We start from the raw sequence: 22,348 nt of genomic DNA on the forward strand, positions 1-22,348 counted from the left end.
GTTTACCGTACAGCAGTGTTGTCTGATACAGACGGCAGGTTCTCTGAAAAATATTTTCCACGCACAAAGGCTCGGCTGTGAAGTCAAGTCCCTCCCTTAATTACCTGCTATTGTATCACACGTCTCCTGCCCATCCCCCGCCACAGTGGGGTCCCATTTTAACCAGGCTCCCCATATGCCCAGGCTCACTTGTTGGCCTTTCCTCTTTGCCACCATCTGGCATATTAGTTCAGCCAAAACGGGGAAAAAAAGAGAAAGGGAGAGAGAGAGAAAGTGAGAGAGAGAGAGAGAGAGAGAGAGAGAGAGAGGACAGAGAGAGCCAGACACAATGAGAGAGAGCTAGCCCATCTGCTCCCCGCCAGACTCCCCAATCATTATTACACAAAAGCAACATTTAACCCAGTAGAGAAAAAAAAAATCATTTCTTTAACTTGTCCACAACCTTCTCCTGGGTCTAAGCTGCTGTTTGTCCTTATATAGGCCTAACCATATCCTATCCTAATCTTACAGGAATGTTTCACTTGAAAATGCTGACCTGAAAATGCTAAACTGGGTAACAACATACTGAAGTCAGCAGAGACTTCATATTAGTCTCGCACGTCAGACTTCTGTGTGGCACTAAAAAGTCTGGATATTTGTTTTCCTCACTCTATGTTCACACTCGTAAGCTCTTGTGTCCAGCATTTTATTTCCAACGAGTAACAGTATTAGCTAGATATAGCTTTTAAAGTAGGGCTGGGCGATATGACGGAAAAGTCATATCACGGTAATCGAGGACATTTCTACAACACATGACGCGCATCGCGATGTATCATTTAGCTAAGAAACTGTCCGCAAAGCAGTAGTAATATAAACAAAACTGTTAAACTAACTTTAATGCCTGCAAAGACAAAGAATATTACGGTTGTTGTTGTTTTTTTTTTTAAAAGTACGTCAAATCAACGACATCCATTCCGTACCATTTAAGTTGTACATATTAAAAACAGAAAAAAATACATCACAGCGATATCTCAGAAAAGTGTATCACGTAATCACTGATCACAATATTGATATTAGATCGATATATCGCCCAGCCCTATTCTAAAACCAACTAGTTAAACACAAATGAAATAATGCACTAGTGTAAAAATTGGGTCGTCGGATTGCATATTACATGCTAGGTTCATTGGCAGATTAGCAAAGCAAGCCATATGTACACTAATCAACAATACCTGAGACTTATTTCCAAGTTACAGGCTAAGATGAAACCATACTTCTAGGTTTTTCTTCCATTTTTTGCAGGTCAAACCGCATTCAGGAACTATTGCGTACATTGCCTATGACTTAAGGTTGTGGGTAGGGGACTGGAGAAATGTTGGACCGCACATACCATAGGAATCACTCGAGACAGTAGTTTGGATTCATTGCAATACGGTGGCGTACTTGCTTTGTATGGAATTGAGAAAATCTCAAATGTTGCTTGCCATACTGTTTGCCATTTGCTGAAACCGCAACGCCACGCCGTACATGTACATAGAAAAAGAATGGTCTCCTTCTGCTTTGTAACTTGCTAGTGGGAACATAGGGTCAGTGTGGCTTAGAACCACCTTCTTTCACTGGAATACGCCATTTGACTGACACTGCGACGGATCAACCACAGACAGTAGATTTTCGTGCAACGAACATCCAACGAGATCAGGATTGCAGGCAGAGCATCTTAGACTGATCTCAATTCCATCAACATTTCTTGGTCATGTATGTCTTTAACCTTAACCTCAAGAGGAAGCACTGTAACTGACTGGTGAAATTGTTACACTTGGCTCAGACGCACGATATAGCCCTAACTTTCCCGTAAATGACCGGTAGGAAAGAGGAAATGACCCACACCGCTTCTTATCAAAATGCCCTGGGAGTGTTAGGTCAGTCGGCCTCGATCTCACCCTCCCCTTGACAAACGCGCACGACTGAGCAGGGGCAGTGCGGCAGAAAAGGCTGACAATCAAAGCGTTGTCGTCAAACACGGAGCAGCACTGGGGCTAACCTCCCCCTATATACTGAGCACACACACACATCGATCTGGTTTCTATCCGGCTTGTCATCGCAATGAACCCTCTACAGTGTTAAACCACAGGGGTGATACTGGAGACAAATACAAGATACACTTCAACACAAGTGGGTCTCGCTGGACATCCACATCCATTTTTTATTAACCTGATCTGTGATTCAGATTCTGTATGCTATATATATATATTTTTTTTTAACACTTGTCAATGTTGTTATTTCAGCATAATTTAAAGCCAAAAATGTCTCTCTAAAACAAACAGGAACGGTTAGTGCCCTCTGAACATATCTCCTCAGCTTTAAAAACACAGGCCATTTGTAACACCCTGTGGACACGTAATGAAAATGACAAACAGAGAACACCACGACCTTTGCATATTCTAAATGCCTAATTGCACATCCAGACGCAGGGGCTTTTCACAAAGCCAGCAACAAGAGCAGAGCTCTATTCCTGGCCTTGCAGTCACAGGGCACCTTTGTGTGGGCAAAGAACATTTCTGTCATATTATGCTCATTTTCCAGGCCACCCCAATGCACAACAACTCTCTAAACCATACAGAGGAGTGGCGCATTGACACTGGTAATCCCTGTAAAAATGAATCGGTCTAATTCATCAAACGGGCCAGTTTTGTCGTAACGGTCGCGGGCCTCAGCAACATGATTTCATTAGCAAGGGGAGGGAAAGGAGGCTGTTCCAGGGAGCAGCTGTCACGCGCCAAGCGAGCTGAGGTAAAGCCCTATTCTCAGCAAGCCTTTGCCGGTTTCAATTACGCACTAACCCCTGACCCCACGCAGCTTGGTACTGTGAGATGTGAGGAGGTGGTGGCCTCTACGTCTTAAAACCACGAAACAGAAAAGACCAGGATGGGATTCAAGGCGCTTCCAAATGAGGAATTTATTTCACTGTCTGTCAGTGTAGTAAACGGGGTTTCATCTCTGCTATGGGAGTGGGGGTTTGCATGTGTGTGTGTGTGTGTGTGTGTGTGTGTGTGTGTTTGTAAAAGGGGGCTGGGGCTTGGCGTTTTCACATCTCCTTGGAACGCTTTTCTATAGACATGGCCATCCTTTAGAGGGAACACCTCCTCTGTTCCTCCTTCTGCCCTTTTTGACCTTCTGTCTGTGGTCAATGTGGAGATTGCCAAAAAGAGACAGCTGCACTTCAGGCTTCCCGCCTCCAGCCCCTGTTGCTCCTAGAGCCTTTCTCTCTTTTTTAATGCCCCTCTCCATCTTGGTCACTCTCTTTCCCTCCCCCTCTGAGCGCATCAAATGCTTTCAAGGCAAAACTGACCACCAAGGCTTTGTTAGCGGCTAGATTTCTACGCTAAACCTTCATACGCCTCCATGTATATGCTTTTAGTGCTATACTATGACACCACTCATCCACTTTCAACCAATATACTGAAAAGATCCTTTTACAGAAAACCAATTATCAATTATGAAAACAAACTGTGCAAGAAACCTCAAATCCTAGCATAAATTTGCACCAGCCGAGCGGACATATATTAGTGAACAGGAAGACTATTTGTAGAAACAATACACCATCGGAGGGCATTCCTACGCCAGCAGTTCCTCAGTGCTATCGAATAAAAAGAAGGCAATCAATTTCAGCTTGTGGTATGCTTACTGAAAGATGCTGATGCCTGCACTTTGACTTTCATTCAGTAAGCATGCAATTTCTCCCTAATTATGGTCAAATTACAGGCTCCAACTGTGGGAGCACCAGCTACTCCTCCCCTTCTGTCCCAGAATTCTTCACTCTTGCCATTTTACTGGCATGAATTTGGCAAGGAGGAACAACAAGCGGCAACAAGATGTATGTTTTGGAAAACTGTACATGCACACTGTGGTGCACTAAACTGGGCTTTTGGTTCCAAACAAAACTGAGACCTGAGATAATCATGTGCCATATGAAATAATGTCTTAAAAATATCGCAATTTTTATCATCGCACCGAGATTTATTTAAGACTCGACACAAGCGTAGTCAGTGATTACGTAATGAACTTTCCTTTTACTTTCACACTATGCGTTGTTACCCAGATGAGGACGGGTTCCCTTCTGCCTCTCAAGGTTTCTTCCTCATATCATCTTAGGGCGTTTTTCCTCACCATCGTCGCCACCGGCTCGCTCATTAGCGATAAATTCACACACTTAAAATCTCTATCCCGCGTTTATACGTTTCCGTAAAGCCGCTTTGAGACGACGTCCGTTGTTAAAAGCACTCCACAGATAAAACTGAATTGAACTCAAACTTAAATTACACTCAAATGTTTCCGTTAAACTATAGCTAGTTTTACGTGTAAACAGTCGAGGAGCTATTACTATGCAGACACAGTGAAACACACTCGACTTCGCATATTTTAAACCATAGCTCAGAACATCATAAATATTTCAAAAAGGCTCAAATCCACCCCAAAAAAGATCCTGCTCGCAGTTACTTAATCCACATGTAAGTCAATGAACTCATTGAGTCTAAATGCCACGAAAGGTTAACGGCAGAGTTGCATTGCACCACAGCAGAGCCGGACACCCTTCATTTGACACGCAGCCAGCTGAACAGTTACAGACAGTATGACAGCATGCAGAAAACAGTAGTTTGTGCCTTGGCAACACGCCAAATGTTCTACTGTTCTATAATGAGTTCTGCCACAGCAGAGGGTCAGAGAGATGTGGAGGGATAAAAGCACACAAAACACGAACAGCTTGTAATGTTCTCTCTGAAGCCACTTGCTCAACTATGGAAAAATAAGGTTTTCTACTCAAGCACTAAATTTAACCTCTTATCACAATGTTTACAGAGGTGGTCATCTGGGATGCACTGATACCGATACTGGTATCAGGTATCAATCATTTACTATGCAAAGTAAGCCTAGTGTACACGGTCATGCTAATGAACAGACGAGACGAACGACAGTGATCTGGATGTATTTCACAGTAAAATTAATGATCATGTTTTCTATTAATGATACTGTTGACATGCCATAACATCTTACGATATAAAACTCCGTACGTGGTCTTTGCTAACAGAATACGGCAACAACCAGCATAGACAGAGCAAAATAAATGTTTCAAGACATCCATGATTGCTTAATACTGAGTAAGTTAGTTATTTCGGTATCGGTATCGGTATCGGTATGCGATACCAAAAAAACAGTATGACGTGTAACACAAAAACATGCACTCATACATGTATACTGGTATTTGATGCATCCATAGTAATAATATGATAGGAAACAGGCAGATCATTTCTTCTCTACTTTGCTGGACAACACTCACCCTTTTTCTGGGGGGTCCTCTGTCTTCTTCCTTTCCACCTTTAGTGGTCTTGCCATGCTTGGATGTCTTCTGCTCCCCAGGCTGCTTAATGGTGACGCGGATCTCGGGTGGACAGATGTAGTTCTCCAGGCTCTTGGGTGGCTTTTTGGCCCGCTTGGTGGTTTGGATCTTCAGTTTGAGGCTGCCTTCTGAGAAACTTGCCTCTTTGATGGAGAACTCCTGTTCCTCAAGGTTGTCTCCCTGCACCCACTTCTCGCTGTCCGCATTGGAAGTGACGTCCATGTCTTTACCCAGGCCGAGGTCTTCATCCTCCTCATGCTCCTGCTGCTCACCAGCCAGACCAAGCCCCTTTACTGGAGTGGCTAGAAGGCCCACCTCAGTAAGATCAGCCCTGTTGATGGTGGTCACAGTGGAGAAAAACTCCTCGTTCCCTTTGGGCCGCGAAGGGCGAGTTAGGTCCCTTTGCTCCATCAATGATCCTAAGACTTGGTTCAAGACGTAGGAACCAGAAGGGAGCCAAGATGACACGAAGGGGGTGCCAGGGACAGTGGATCGTGTTCAGTCAGAAAGGCGATGTGATGGATCTTGACTCTATTGCTCCTTGAATCGTACAAATCTTGCAAATGTATACATTTCCTGGCGTGAGACTGTGAAGAAACACAAAAATGAGCAGTTTAAAATGTACCTTTACATTATTTAAAAAAAATAAAAGACTAGAAAGAATCCACAGTAGTCAAAGAGACTGGACTAGATCTTCATCAATTCTGTAATGAGTGCAATTAATAACAAACCAGACTTCATTGCTGAATAGAGCTTTAGGAAGTGCAGCTGTGAAAATGCCTCACTGTAATCGTTTCCCATTAACCAAGCAACATCAGTTAGCCTAATAAGACAAATGTCCCTGTGTTAAAACAACAAATTAATCTAAATGGCGATCCAAGCATCTACCTTACACTGGAACGACTGGAACAGTGAGTACCATTCACCCTGGGCAAACTCCCAGACACCATAATTACATCACTGACCAGCTCATTTGCTTTGGTGGTCAGTTGAGTAACCCCAGTCCTGGTGTGAAAGTGAACAAATGAGGCCTCTAGCCCAGTGATAAACACCTCTCAGACATCAGACAGACCACAACCTGCACAGTCAGAGACCTGAAAAAAAACCAATTAGGCCTGAACACAACATGTCCGCTGCAGGCTGCTAAGCATCAAAAGGGAAGCATAAACGAGCTTCACTCATTTCCTTTAGGCCAATTATAATGTGAGTGATGGGAGAGATACAAACCAGGAGCTTGCTGGGCCAAAAATGGCCAGACAAGCTGAGCGAAGTGGAAGTACAGATAGATATTTCTGAAGGTGTGTTGCCGGGAGAAAACACCATGCTCCAGTAGGTTTGTTTTGCAAGGTAGAGGACTACCGTAGAAGATGCTGAAGCCTTTAGAGTATGGGAATTGTTCATTTTGTTCATAGTGATATCATGCTCGGTGATTTTTGAAGATCAATATATACAATAGGTTCTGTGTAAAAATCTAACCTGCACATTTATTATGTATCTTTCACCTGGATACATGGGTATATTATAATATGTTATATCATACTATATTACATATGTATCTTTAAAAATGATTTAAGGTGCATAAACATACCACACCAGCGACAAGGAAAGGTGCTTTTTCTGAGTGTGTGCCTCTGTGGTACCACCTACTCTGTGCTAAAATAGCATAGAACAGGTCTTCTTCCTGTAACCTATCACTCCAAATACCTTAAAACTGCAACAACAACAACAAAAAGCCAAGACCACATCTTGAAATGTTCTGAGTTAAACCAAACAACAAGCCAAAGCATGTCATGGCAGTTCACTTCAACGATGACTCGATTAGTTACAATAAACCATTGCAGGAAACAGCTCCTATGATACTTGTTTGAGAACCTAATACTCTCAAGTGATTCCCTTCGTGGCGCCCACGTTATGTGAGCATTGATGGGTATTGACCAATGACTGGGGACTTCACTCCCGTCACTGGCAGAGCTCGATCTTTCATCCTGCGTAACTGCTGCTGGCCAGGTGTCTGACAGCTCTCAGCGATATTTTCCCTTTCGGCTGCCTGACAGGTGACAGATGAGAAGCTACTAAAAACAGCAGCCATCACCCATGTGCCTGAATCCACACTAGACTAAACATCTTCGTTTATCCATCACATGGTGACAATCGTAATGGTGTAACGCTTGGTCCATTTCATGATGAGTCAAACGCAACCATTAATAAATCACTTATGCCGTGATGCATCATTAGACGCCTATTACTGTGGAGTTTCCTGTGGAGTCGTGGGTATTCTGGTAAGTTTAGATATCAAAGAACACATTTGTGTAGCATACCGCATTGTTGTTTGTGACGATAGTTTCATGTAAAGAAAATGTGTGTTTACGCATATGAAAATTCTCCCGTTTGGGGATTTTTACCTCATTTTCTCTCAATTTGATCATTTGCCAATTCCCACTCACTAGCTAGCTAGCAGGGTGAAGGCTAGTATGTGCTTCACATGAAGCTTCCCAGGTCTTTTTGAGTTTCTGCTCCTGCTACATCACGGGATAGCCGAACACAGCAGGAGGAAAATGCTATCTACCCTCTCCTGCATACATGAGCTCAGAGACATCTCTCCCACCCAGAGAGCGCAGCGAAGTTTTGCTTCATCGGAATCCCGCTACGACGGCTGTGGCATTAATGAGATTCGAATACGAATATGACACAATAAGAGGACAGCACAGCAGGCAATCAGCGAAAGTCTGTATGGAAAGAGCAGAACTCATTGTTATTGTTCATTTCCCTTTTCATCAAAATGGCAACTTCTCCACCTTAGCCTTATTCCTGGTAGTTCCACTCAGGTATGAATTAAACTAAATAGTTAGAAACGTCTCGACTATATACGCAGACAGCCATGAACTCACAAACCAAATAGCCTTGGAATCCTTCTTTTCTCTAATAACCACAATATCAATCAGATCTGAGCCCAAAGCTTATATAACAATAACCCCTATCTGGCCCTGCAGGCAAACCAACTGTGAGCTAATTGTCCAAGACTACATTCTGTTCAAAAATAGGTTTATTATTTTCACAAATATGCCAGAGGCATATGCTGGATTTTCTGCTAATTGCACGAAAGGGTTCTGTGTCAGCAATGTCGCCTCTGGCTGCTTCTAAAGGGAACACATTCAGATGTTTGTCCTTCAGGGCCTTTGTGCACTGATCTGCTCTATCCTCTTTCAGGGCACATCTCAATTAGGACGATCACAGCTTTGCGTCGCAATTATCCGAATGTACATTCACTGCACCCGACACACACACACACACACACACACACACAAAAAACAGCCTTTAATTGGCACAATCATGACGTACCGATTTTAGCTATGCAATGGATGCTATGTGAAAATCGGGCTTCGAGAAGAAGATGAAATAGCATGCTGAACCCTTGAAGCTCTGGAAAATACTTGACAGTAAATAATGGAGTAAACATGAGAATTGGGATGATTAAGTAAGCAGACTAACAGTGTTTGCTCCTCCCTGGGCCTGGCTATCACACATACTGTGAGTGTGAAAAGATTCCAACCAGTAACTCAGCCCCTTTTAAGGAGATGAACAGAGCACACTGAGACAGACTCGCAAAAAAAGCGGCCCTGCCAAAAAGTCGACATGTTCACACTTTGCTCCTGTGCAGTAATAAATACTGGGGAAACCTTCGAGGTGTAACACCGTATCCTTTGAACACAGGATGCCAAAGGAAGCGGTTTCCAAAGCCAAACACAAAATCACTATTTAAAACTATTTGTTATAGCTTAATGAAATGCTCACATTTCAACACATCGCCATGAAAACTGATGGCTATTAACAGGACAAGTAGATGATATAACACAGGAAGCTCTCTTACAACCGACAAGTCACGATTCCATTCAGAACTCGTCTCATTACCGTCTATTCAGCGTCAATGGGCCAGCGTTCGAACACTTGTCAGCTACAAGCCCAATGACATATTCATAAGCCGTTAGACGAGAACTTTCTAGAAGGAAGCTGTCTGGAGAATACACAGCTCACCACCTAGGGAGAATTGACCGTATTCCCTGTATAGACATCAGCTTCTCTGGAGTTGACAGCTCTCTCAGAGAAGCCAAACAAATGCCTGGAAGTGCTCCACTAAATACTCAATTCATCTCCCTTAGCCACAGTTGTTCAAGGCAGACCTCAATGCCCATAAATGCAATGCATTACAGATGCAGAACTACGGTTTAGACCAGTTAAATACAGTACACAATGCGTCAGAGGTTGAAAAGTAACATATAATCCGTCTCTGGTTGCATGACTGGATGACGTTGGTTGGTTAAGACATGACTACCATATACCTCTGTAGCTGTCCATGATTACATCCTCTCACTTTTGGCACTTGGTCAGACACTAGCCATGGAAATGACATACAGTCCAGTCTGGCAAATTTGTTTTATGGTGCTGGGAATGAACAGTGAGTGCTGAATATGAACAACTGGAGCACTGCTCAAGCAGGCTAACTCAGCAAAAACATCTGTACACAAATCCCAACAAAAAAAAAAAAACAGCTGGGAAATCTTCCAAAAAGAAAGCTCGTCTGGCTCCAATGGTGAAAACACCAATGGTGAGTCATTTAATCAAAGCAAATTTGGTTCACCGTCAAACCCACTTTTGTCTGGCTTCGTGGAATAAAATGATTTACAGAAACAGGGATTAAAATACAATAGCACCATTTGTTTTTCAATCAATGAGTCTGTTCAGCATAACCATCTTATTATCCTGTACCAAATCCAGTGAGGCAGAACAATCTATACGTCCTCTATACATCCAGCGACGCATGAATATCTGCACGCCATTATTTTCCTCTTTTTGGTGCTATTATCTAATAGCCAGAGTCTTGTTTTTCTTTGTAGTCTACTTTTCTTTAAGCAGAATAACTAATGCGCTATTGTTAAGCTAGATTTTTTTTTTTTTTTTTTTTCGTCTGATGAGACAGGAATTTGAACCACAGTGTGGAAAACAAAATGGCCCGGAAAAAAAAAAAAGTCCTCCTCCCCCTCCTCCTCTGCGTCTCACTGCCAAAAGGTGTTCTTGCTCTGATAGTCTATGTGGAGCGGCTGCCAAAAATGAGATTTGTCCTTGGATATCTCCCGCTCTTCCTTTGTCTCTTGTCAGGACTTGGATGTCCTCCAGCGAAACTCATCCAAGCCAGGAAAGAGGGAGATCTATCCACACACATAAACATCACTTGGATTTGTGCTTTAGTTAAACAGTGCTACATTCCTGTAGTGCAAATCAAATAAGCTATATGTGGAAGTAATGTCTTTTTAGCTGTGCATTCAGAGGGGCAGAACCGTAGGAGGAAGGGAATAACGCAGTGCCACTATCTGCACCTGTGCGCGTGGGCATGGACCAAACCGGAGAGGTTTTTTTCGTTATTGTATATTTATAATTAAATATGAATCCTACCACTATGCCCTTAGAAGACTGGGGGGGAAAGCCCAGAGGAAGAAACGCCAGCACTGTCAGCATCGTCTGTGAATTCTGGCTCTTACACTTCCTCAACCTCAGCTACATCACTCGAGTTCATAGTTGGTCACAACTAGAGATGTTTGTGACTGCTGTTTGTTTATTTGTTTTGGTTTTGTTTGTTTTTTTTTCTGGCAAGCTTTCTTTAAAAAAAAAAATGAACAGTGCGCTTCCTGTTTATATTTATGTTTGTATCTGTTTAGAACACATCGTCATTCATTCTGAACAGTATACATTCGTATTTGGCTAAATCCCTACTGGGAACGCTCTAAAATTAGGTTGAATAAATGATCTCAGTCGTTCTTTTCACACACAGCCGTGAGTAGGGGTTAACAGCCACCCCACTGCCAAATTATCACAGTGCACTCAACACACCTCTTTCTCAAACAGAACGGTTACAGAAATATGAGGGTCTCCATCACCCTCACTAATAACCCCCACATGTCCCAGGCATGGTAAAACCTCGTGTACTGCAGAAAATCAGGTTGTCATGGCAACTAAAATTATGGCAAACAATGTAAATCATTTTCATGCATGCCTCAGTCCTGCCCCAGGCTAATACATAGCATTAGTCTCCATCTCCAAGACTATGGCAACCATAGCTTATAAAACTCCAGTTACTTCAACTGGATGAATCATCTCAGCAGGACTCTCGCTGCTCTGGGGCAATCTGAGGGGCACAAACCTCCCTATCATTAACCACATGCTTAATTAACAATGTTCCCTGAACATTAGTGCAACTCACTGAGTGAGTACTGAGCCAGATGTTCATATACTGCCTCATATTTTACACAGTCTTACTACTCCAATAAGCACATTTGCTGCTTTAAAAGACAACTTTATTACTACAAGGATACATTAGTGCATGTGTAATAGCTGTATCTCTTGTATTACTCTCTTTTTAAACTAGTGCCTTCTTCTGACCCGTGTTATAAAAGTGACCACACAAAATATTATGTAAATGCTACATACCTATTCAAAGGACCGTATTTTATAGCGACAGTCGTTGATATATTATAACCAAGCTTTGTGAGTTACATTGAAACGTATTATTCGGTACTATAAAATATTGTTTTATACATAGCCATATTGATATCCTATAAAGGTCTTCCTGATTTGCATCACTAGTGATTGTCCCATGTGTAGAGTAACCTTTCCGTCAACGTGCACGTTCTTAAAAAATGGGTACCTAGGTCAGGATGCCTGCATAATATTTTATAAATCAACTGCGAAATTTGGCGGGATGCCATTATTCCACTTTTTCCATAGCTCTGGGTATATCTGATCTGATCCTGACATTCTCTTACTTGAATCGACTGACTTTAAGCTTCTGTTGCTTAGTTATGTGAAACCTCAGAGGGACGATGGTAGTGTGTGTTAAGACAAGTGGTCTGTGAGATCTGTGTCGTGTCAGTCAACATCATAGAACATTGCGGCATAAAACATATTGGTGGATCATGGGAAAAAGACACCGATCCAGCGTTTCAAGCTAGCACAGACTCGGGTACTGATACTCAGTATTAGTCTGTGCTTAATCGTTTGCGTTGTTTTATATTAAGCATGGATTACCTCATACTTCAGCCAGAATATCTGATCAGCTACTACCTGCAGTCAAAAACCACTATGAAGCAGAGCACTGCTCCCTGACTCCTCCCCTTTTTGTCGTTATAATTAAAATGCAACCAATCAAATTGCATATGTAGCGTTGCTGCCTCAGACCTCCAGGCTCGCCAGTTTGAATCCTGGCTTACTGTCCGTGTGGACTTTTTACATGTTCTCCGTGGGAATCCTCGGTTCTCCGGTTTTCTCCCATCTACCAAAAACATGCATGTGCACTCTTAAAGAATAAAGGTTCCAATTAGAACCAAAAAGGGTTTTTCAGCCTGAGGCCATAAGAGAACCCTTACAAGTTGCAGAAAGAACCTTTTACTCTCAAGTTCTTCAGAGAACCATCTATTTGCTGGTGCTTTAAAGAACCCAGAAATGGTTCTTCATAGTAGTGCCACAAGGAACCATGTTATCATAAGTTCTCTTAAAAAAAAAAACCTTAGTTGGCGCTTTAATGAACCAAAGTAAGGTTCTTAAGAGTGATGCCAGAAGAACCTTTTCCAGTCCCACAAAGAACCTTATAGAGTTCGCTTTAACCTGTTAAGGGATGAAACCTTGAAGAACCAATACACAGCTCTGAAGAACCTACAATGAAGCATAAAGAACCAAAGAACCATGGCGCTCTACTCAAGAACCCTATACAATGAAAAATGGTTCTTGACAAGAAAAAGGCTCTATGCAGAACCAACCACTTAACTAACCCCTAACTTGCCCGCCTCCCCATATAGATAAAAAACAACATTCTGCACGTACACCTCGACTCGGCGCACTTCGCTTCTCTAGAACCCAATCAAAAATCTGGTATACACGCATAGCACTACACATACTGCTCTCCGCTTGATATCTCGCTTTGCTTGTATGTCCTCAGTCGCTTTGGATAAACGCGCCTGCTGAACGAATAAACCTAAACATAAACAAAGAACTGTTAAGAGTGTAGGTGGAATAGATATGCGAACTTTCCCCTTGGTGTGAATGAGTGTGTGAACGTGTATGCATGGTGCCCTGCCACTGGCATCCCGATGTCCAGGGTGTGTTCCCTGGATCCACCATGACCTGACCTGATAAAGCGGTGACTGAAGATGATGACTCAATGAATGAAATTGCACATGTGTACAGCGTCCAATCCGGCATGTGTCTTTCAGCCCAAAGTCTCCAGATGTCAGGTTGGGTATCTTTCATATCTTTAGTAGCTAGTACACCTGGCTGTGGCTCCTCCCTCTCCTAAACCTTTAGTATTCAAAATGGGCGGGCTTTAAAGAAAACACTGACGTAGTGAAATAAAAACACACACTAAATACGGAAGGAAGCTTTTTAGACAGCATGTTATTCCTCTTCACAGTGACTGACTTCTTCCCTTAATCGTTCAGATGGCCAACAGGCTACCAAAATATCACTGGCTGAACTTCTTTTCACATCCCCGACGCAAAACGAAACATCACTACAACTAGTTGAGGGGGTCGATGTGGAAATCTAACCCACACTGAGGAGGCTTTCTGAGTGGAAACTACACACAGGGTCGTATCTGCGCGCCTACGCACAATGACAGTAAATTACGCAGAGATCCTGTGCAGAATATCAACACTGGATCCCTGTGCACACCATCCTGCAAACCCTGTGCTCGGATCTGGGTTCTGCTCCAAAGTGGTACAATGTTTCCTCATCCCCTGTTACATATTAAACACGCTGTCCGAGTCAACGCTCGTGCACAAGCCCAGATAACACTCCACGAGACTGGAGTCAAATACTACTATGATTTTATTATTGTTTTTGTTTTTTTTGGTTTTTTTAAATAAACAAAGTTCTGTGCCAAATTGATCTGCACTGACTCTGTGGATTCTTGCACGTCAATAAGATATTAATCACCGGCACAGATTTTTGCAGATGTAATTTATAGAACTTACCCATTTCCGACACGCTCGGTCACGTCCTTAAAGGCAAATCCATCCGGTGACATGAATCTGATCACCGATGACAAGTTCGCAATCGGATCCAAAAAAAAAAAACGGTGTTTATGAGGGGAAAATGGCGTCAAACGACGAGCTCAAAAAGAAAAGAAAGAAAGAGAAAAGGGGGGAAAATGAGCGATGGTCAGATCGATGGAGAGGATTGAAAGTCGAAACGCGGATGCGGGTCTGCTGCGTGAAATAACAGACTGAAGCAGAAAACTGCGCGAGCTGCGGGGGTTTTTTCTGCCCTTTTTTTTTTTTTTTTTTTTTTTTTTTTTTTTTTTTTTAACACTGAGATGGCTCGAGAGTTCAACTGCAAGAGGGGAAAACCGCCAGCGTCCTACTGCACCGCTTCTCTTCCCTCTCGAATCACACACTCGGGGGTGGACCGAGTGGATCCTTTTCCACTGCGGAGAAAAAAAAAACACGTAATATCCAAAGTCCTGCTCGGATCGGATCGCGCCAGGCCTGAGTAACAGGCGTGCAAAATAAAATAATAATTCAATTTTAAAAAATATCCAGGTTTTGGTATTTCCTCGGTTTTGATTTGAATTCGATCGGACTTAGGTACAGCGTCTAGCTCTTCTGGACTCCATCTGTGTGTGTGCGTGCGTGTGTGTGTGCGTGCGTGCGTGCGCGCGCGCGCGTGTGTGTGCTTGTCGAGTCCCGCAGAGGTTTTCTGATAATGATCTTGCAGAAACACGCGCTGGGATTCTGTTTGAAGCGCGAGTCCTCGCGCGCGCTGCTCAGTGGCGCCACTTCCTGTCCGCTCTGGAGCACGGCGTTAGCCTGATGCTAATGAAATGCTGTCAGTCATAAATAAAGCAATAATCAGCTGTTTCACAACACAAATAAAATAACATCTGGACATTTTCTTGTTGTTGTTGTTCGGCGTTGAACCCCACAGTCTGGCTGTGTATTCGTGTAATCAAATAAAGAAATAATTATTCAATAATATATATATATATATATATATATATATATATATATATATATATATATATATATATATATATATATATATAATGGTGTAGTTTGGTTAGTCTGAGATAGTAGCTAGCTAGTAGACTACATTATCAGCTACACATTTTATAGAACTATTTAAAAAAAAAAAAAAAAAAAAAACAACAACAACAACATTTAAATACATTTCCCACAGTAATATGAGTGCTGAATTAAATTACAGGATAATAACAGAGCAAATTAGTAGGCACTGTAATATTAGGCTCTTATTCAATATCTACTTGCTATTATCGTTAAACTTAAAGTGTCACCAGCACTATAAACGCTTTTATTTGATTTGTTAAGAGAGCTGTGTGGGAAGAAATAACAAGACATAAACACTGGCAAAGACCGTCTCACTGCTCACTTATTACAAGCATTTGCTTTGTCGTTGTGCCCTTTCATAAAGAGGCTATAGTGCATAACATTTTATGGCTCCTTGCCTTGTTATTTCCATCCATCCTGGGCACCAGGCTATTATTGCAGTATTGGTAGAGGTGCCAAAGATGAGCATAACAACAACAGACAGGCTGATGAATAAACAAAGGCCTTCTGAGCTGATTGAAGAACGGCGTTCCCCTTTGAATGCCACACCTTATTCGTTGCAAGTAGAAAGTTGTCCTTAGACATGCACAAAAGGGCTGTGCACACATACACTGCTGTAGGAGAAAGAGCCATAAACTAGAAAATCCAGAATGGGATCCAAACACACAAGATGATATCTGATGAAAGAACCTGACACAATAGTTTTTTGCAAAAGTACATGTACAGTCCCCTCTAAAACTATTGCAACGGCAAGTCCAATTAATTTGTTTGTGCTGTGCACCAAAGACATTTTGATTTGAGATCAAAAGATATGAGACGAGAGTTTATGATTTCAGCTTTTATTCACACCTAGATGTGTTAAACAACATAAAACATAGAACATTTTGTTTCAGACCACCTAATTTTTAGGTGAGCAAAGGTATAGGAACAGATATGTCTTGAGTTAAATTAAAGTAAATTACATTTAATATTTGGTTGCATATCCCTTGCTTGCAACATCTGCATCAAGTCTGCAACTCACTGACATCACCAGATTGTTGGTTTCATCTTCTGTGGTGCTTTTCCAGCCTTTTACTGCAGCTTCTTTCAGCTGTTGTTTATTTCAGGAGCTTTCTCCATTCAGTCTCCTCTTCAGGAGGTGAAATGCTTCTCAGTTTGGTTAAGGTAAGGTGATTGACTTGTCTAAAACCAGTCTAAAACCTTCCACCACCACCACCACCCCATAAAGTCCTTTGTTGAGTTGGCAGTGTGTTTGGGATCATTGTCTTGCTGCATGATAAAGTTCCTCCTGATTAATTTGGGTGCATTTCTCTGTAAATTGGCAGACAAAATGTTCCTGTAAACTTCTGAATTCATTCGACAGCTACCATGATGAGTTACGTCATCAATGAAGATTAGTGAGCCCGTTCCAGAAGCAGCCATGCAAGTCCAAGCTTGCACTACCTCCACCATATTTCACATAAGATAAGATAAGTTAAGATAAGATGTACTTTTATTGATCTCACGTAGGGGAAATTTCATTTGACACAGCAGCACAGGTAGGAGGAATGACATCAAAGGAGGAAAATAAAATTCCATAAATACCTATACAATAGAAATAATAGAAACAATAAAACAGTATGCATGTACATATGCTAGAATTCTATTTGTATATGTACATGTGCAATATCCTCGGTATTTATATACATGTGCAATGTCTGTGGAATTAACTGTTGAGTGTGTGTTTCTGTGAGACTCAATCAGTGGAGTAGGAGGTAGGGCGTATTGTTGCATTGTGGAGTCTGATGGCTGATAGCACGAAAGAGCCCCCCCCCCCCCCCCGCCCAGATGTTTTGAGACATGTGGCTGAATGAATCTTTGGCTGAATGTGCTCCTGAGCCTCCTCAGCTCAGCATAGAGAGGATGAGAAGGATTGCTCATGATAGCTTTCAGCTTTCCCTCTCACCCCCTTCTCAGTCACTCTTTCCACCCTATCCAATTCCATCCCTACCACAGAGCTGGCCTTCCTCACCAGTTTGCTCAGTTTGTTGGCCCCACAAATCCCAATGCCACCTTCCCAGCACACCACTCACACAGCTCCATGGTTTTCCTGATGTTGAGTTGGAGGTTGTTGTTGTCGTCACACCATCTTATAAAGCTTTTGATAAGTTCACTGCACTCCTCCTCCTTATCATCTGTGATACAGCCAACAACGGAGGAGTTATCTGAAAACTTCTGTAGGTGGCGAATTGAAGCAGAAGTCAGAGGTGTAGTGGGTGAAAAAGAATGGAGACAGTACAGTTCCCTGGGGTGCTCCTTGCAGCCTGACATACTGCGGCCTGTCAGTGAGGTAGTCTGTAATCCAGGCCACGAGGTCCTGGTCCACCTGCATCACATAGAGCTTATCAGCCATCTGGAGTGGCTGAACCGTGTTAAAAGCACTAGAGAAATCAAAGAACATGATCCTCACAGTGCTTTGTGGCCACTTTCAGATGTGTGCAGTGGATCCAGGCAGTTACGTACCATGGGCCTGAGGTGCTGCAGAACCAGCTACTCAAGGATCTTCATTACATGTGACATTAAGGTCACAGGCCTGAAGTCACTGAGAGCACTGGGACATCCTTTCTTGGGCACAACGACTATGCAGGATGTCTTCCAGATCTTAGGCACCTTCTTCTGCCTCAGGGAGAGGTCTAAAAGATGCTGAAACACTCCTCTCAGATGCTCTCCACACACTTTAAACACCCTTGGGTTGATGTTGTCAGGTCCTCTGGCCTTGTTAATCCGGGTCTTAGTGAGCTGTCGTCTCACAATCATGATTGAGATGACTGGGGTGGTTGGCGATATGATGAGGGTGGGGATATGGGGAGGGGGTAATGGTGATGGTAATGCTGTCTTCCTGGGTGTAGGATGTGTATTAATGTCATTCTCTGTCTTTGCATTGTCTGCTGGTGAGAAGAAGCGGGCTGTGGCTGTCATACCCCAATCTTGTGGTGCTGCAGGGAAGATTGTGGAGGAGGTGGCAGCAAAGGGGTGAAAGGGGAGGTGTGAATGGAGACATGAGGAGGTGGAGGGAAGTTTGGCCCGCGTTGGTGAGTCAAACCTGTTGAAAAATGTGGATTTTTTTTGTATCATGAGCAGATCCTTTCTTTCTCTACACTTTGGCCAGAACTTTTTTGGCTCAATTCTGTATTTCTTTGTGAGTTCCAACTTGACCTTATGATTCTTACTGCTGATGAGTGTTTTGTATCTTGTAGTGTGGCCTCTATATTTCTGCTCTCAAAATCTTCTTCAAACAGTGGATTGTGGTACCTGATGTCACTCACTGTTGTTTTGGGGTTTTTCTTCACAGATCTCAGAATGTTTCTGTCATCAGCTGTTGCTGTTTTCCTTGGCCGACCCACTCAGTGTCTGTTGCTTAGTACACCAGTGGTTTCTTTCTTTCATTCCAAATTGTTGTATTGGCTATGCCCAATGTTTGATTGATTTCCCTCTTTTCTCAGCTTCAAAATGGCTTGCTTTTCTCTGATCTTCATGTTGGCTTATCCTGTTTAACAACAAATTCAATCCTCACAAGTGAAACTGAACGCTAAAACCAAGTGTAGATGTTCAGAGCTATTTGTTGTTTAAGCAATCAATCTAACAGGACACACCTGGGTAACAAATAACACCTGTCAGTCACGTGTACCAATACTTTTGCTTGCCTATAAATTGGGTGGTCTGATACAATATAAGTTATGTTCTGTGTTATTTAACATATCTACATATAAACACCAGGAAATAAAAGCTGAAATTCGAAACTCTCTTTTCATATTCATATTTTGGTTTCAAACCCAAATGTCTACAACAAAAGCAATTGAATTGGCCTTGCCTTTCAAATAGTTTCGTAGGGGACTGTAGTTTCATATACTTAAAAATAGATATGGTGATATTTTCACTAGAACAATATGAGACCTAAGGGTTCCTATGATCCTAATGGTTTCCTCAGTTCTGAGCCCTAAAGGAATCTTAGGAAGCATACAAAAACTTTGTGAAAGAATTAAATGTCCTTGAAATTTTAAATCTTTTCTAAACCACAAATCAGTATTTTTGTGAACTAATATGCGTTAGTATTATTTCCAAAGCCAAAATGTCATTTTTATACAAAATGAAAAACCGGAATAAAACGCTTAGGTGCTCAAACCCCATGCTCCGTGTTTATACAGATGAAAAATTCTCTAACAAGGACAAACTGTCTATTGAACATACAGTAATTGGAGTCTACCCATGGACCATTAAAATGTGACAAAAATGTGAGTGAGAGAGAAAAGAATATATTATATGACCCATGTGTACGAAATAATATTCCAGCTTTTTTGGATCAATAGTTGGGAAGCGAAAAGAGTGTCTCCCCACCCAGACACTGTCTAGAAAGGCCACCATACAAAACTCAGTGTCCGAGCCTGGGGGAAACCACAGACATGCCAACAATCACTTTGAACGAGCTACAGTAATTTCAGTGGTTGAAAGAGGAGTAAAGGTACACCAGTCCAAAGTAAGAGATTTTCATAAAACTGGCCTGTGTGGGAGGGTGCCAGGAAGAAGCCATTACTCAAAAAGAATAATGTGAAAGTACATCTGGAGTATGTCTGAAAGTAAGTCTGAGAGTGTGACCTAGCTACAATGTGGGAAAATTCGTTGTAGTCAAATCAGACCAAGATAAAGCTTTTTGGCCAAAATTCAAGTCACTTTGTATGGTGCAATCCTATTGCCTCAAGAAACAACATTCCTAGAGTAAAGTATGGGGGTTGCATGATGTTTTTCAACCAGCAGAAAGGGCATCTTGTTGAAACTGAAAGAAGCATAGCAAGAATACAATACAAGGAAATACTGTAAGAGAACCAACTTTAGTCTGCTAAGAAACTGAGACTTGATAGAAAGTCAGTGATGCTTGAGAAATGATCCCAAGCACATGGCCAAAGCAACATTGGATTGACTCAACAGTTAAAAACAAACAAACCAACAAATAAATAAGAATCTGTAGTGGCTCCAACCAAAATTCTAAGTTCAATACTAAGGCCCTGTGACACTATGACATTATTTGAGTCCACCATGCTGTCTGAACAACCAGGTGTAAACCTGTCATTAACAAGAAGACAAAATATCACTCCTGAAACGTGTGCTTAATCACTGAAATCATTGTTCTTATTAATATGACATTGAACATTGCTGGAAAACAGTGACTAAGAAAAGAAGCACTTGTTCTTTTGAGTTAACAGCTAAATCTGTTCATCATCGCTCATGTTTCATTGTTGGATCTTTTCTCCCATTAAACAGCATTGTAACTGCACTAGCAATGTCACTTGTCAATTTTTTTTATGTCAACGTGGCCAGCCACTAGCATCTCATGGGAATAACAAAAATCCACCATCAGCCACAATTATACACAAATTATCACTAGAATGACTAGGGACATTATATTAAAATATCTCAATATAAACCTTTAATGAGTTTTCCTTTAATAACTTTAATAAGGACTTTTGCACACCACTGTTAATATAGGCTCATACAGCACATATACAGTTCCCTGTAGATTTACAATCCTTCAAATATATACATTATTCTTATGATGCTTTTCGCATAATATATTCTTTCAAAAGTTAGCCATTAATATCGGTTAACATCCATTCATGATGAAGGCCTCGCCTGCAGAACTAATGTCATGTGGATACAAATGCAATTTAAGGCACTTAACAAGAGTAATAGAGCTTCGTGAGAAAAGAATGAATGCTGACAGCGTAATTAATTTTCTTCTATCGTCTATTTTCATGCCAGCCTACACGCTTCACCTCGCTCACCCTGTAGACCTCATATGGGCTTATAGCTGAGCTGTGTATTGATTAGGAGGGTTTTGTAATGATACACTGAGACCTCTTCAATATAGAGGTCAGCCACTGTTCCCTTGACAGCCAATCAATGTGTTGACTGCATTAGTAAATAATCCTCATAGGTCAAACCCAGGAAATCACTGCGACTGGCAGCGATGCAAAGAGGTCCGCCAATTTTTCCTCGGCAAATGTTGCCATGGATACCGCATGCAAGGAGTTCAGAGGCTCCAGTGCTCTGCATAAGACTATACATTTTTAATTCACTCAACACAAAGAGACACATTGATTTCAGCAGTGTGTTTGCCTTTCCTTATTTAGACTATCCAGTGTATGATTTCTGTACTAAAAGAGACAAGCATTTGGGCACTTGGGTGACATTTCAGTGGATATTTATTTATATGAGTCAGACATTCTGGTACATTTAAGTACATTGTTAGTGGTATACACAATATTTAGTGTCTGGACACAAGAAATCCATTGAGTCTGAAGGCAGTGCAAGCATTTATATAGAGTAAGTAATTATCCAGTTTACCATTCCTTTTTGGTGTTTTAATATAAAATATAAAACATTGAATTTACTATTATTATACTTAATATGATCTATTTAAAATTCCTCAGTTAGCAAATCAGAGCTGATTAGGTGTGTTTAAACCTCCACATGAAAATGTCAGTGGTTTCTAAAAGACTCCAGGTATGAATCAATTTAGATAAAGCCAGTTTCTTAGACGTCACTGCATGATGACATGTTAATCAGTCCGGGTTAAGCAATGCAACTTTGATCGGAGAAATAATGACTGAGGTGTCTAAACAAGACAGCTGTTCGGTAGCATTTAGAAGCCATTGCTTACTCATCACTGAAATGAATGTGCAGTGCCAAGTGTCTTGATTTGGTTTCACAGAATAGCATCTACTCACTCACTAGCAGGTCTAACAGTCATGGAATGAATCATTTGAGCTCAACAGGGAGTGAAATGACTAAAAACGTACATCCATGTTGACTGATCTGTGTCATGTCATCT

General features: G+C 41.7%; 1 protein-coding gene across 1 annotated transcript in view; it reads right to left on the reverse strand.

Moving 5' to 3' along the window:
* Window positions 1-15,150, reverse strand: part of setbp1 (SET binding protein 1) — a 56,976-nt gene extending 41,826 nt beyond the window's left edge. Inside the window, exons 1-2 of the mRNA XM_017451524.3 lie at window positions 14,392-15,150; window positions 5,315-5,961 (exon numbers count right to left, since the gene is read on the reverse strand). Of these exons, the coding sequence (XP_017307013.1) occupies window positions 5,315-5,785 (471 nt within the window). The 5' untranslated portion in view covers window positions 5,786-5,961; window positions 14,392-15,150. The remainder of the gene's footprint in view (window positions 1-5,314; window positions 5,962-14,391) is intronic.
* Between the last annotated feature and the right edge of the window lie 7,198 nt (window positions 15,151-22,348).

The sequence above is a fragment of the Ictalurus punctatus genome, chromosome 22 (genome assembly GCF_001660625.3).
Source record: "Ictalurus punctatus breed USDA103 chromosome 22, Coco_2.0, whole genome shotgun sequence".
In the NCBI taxonomy this organism is placed as follows: domain Eukaryota; kingdom Metazoa; phylum Chordata; class Actinopteri; order Siluriformes; family Ictaluridae; genus Ictalurus; species Ictalurus punctatus.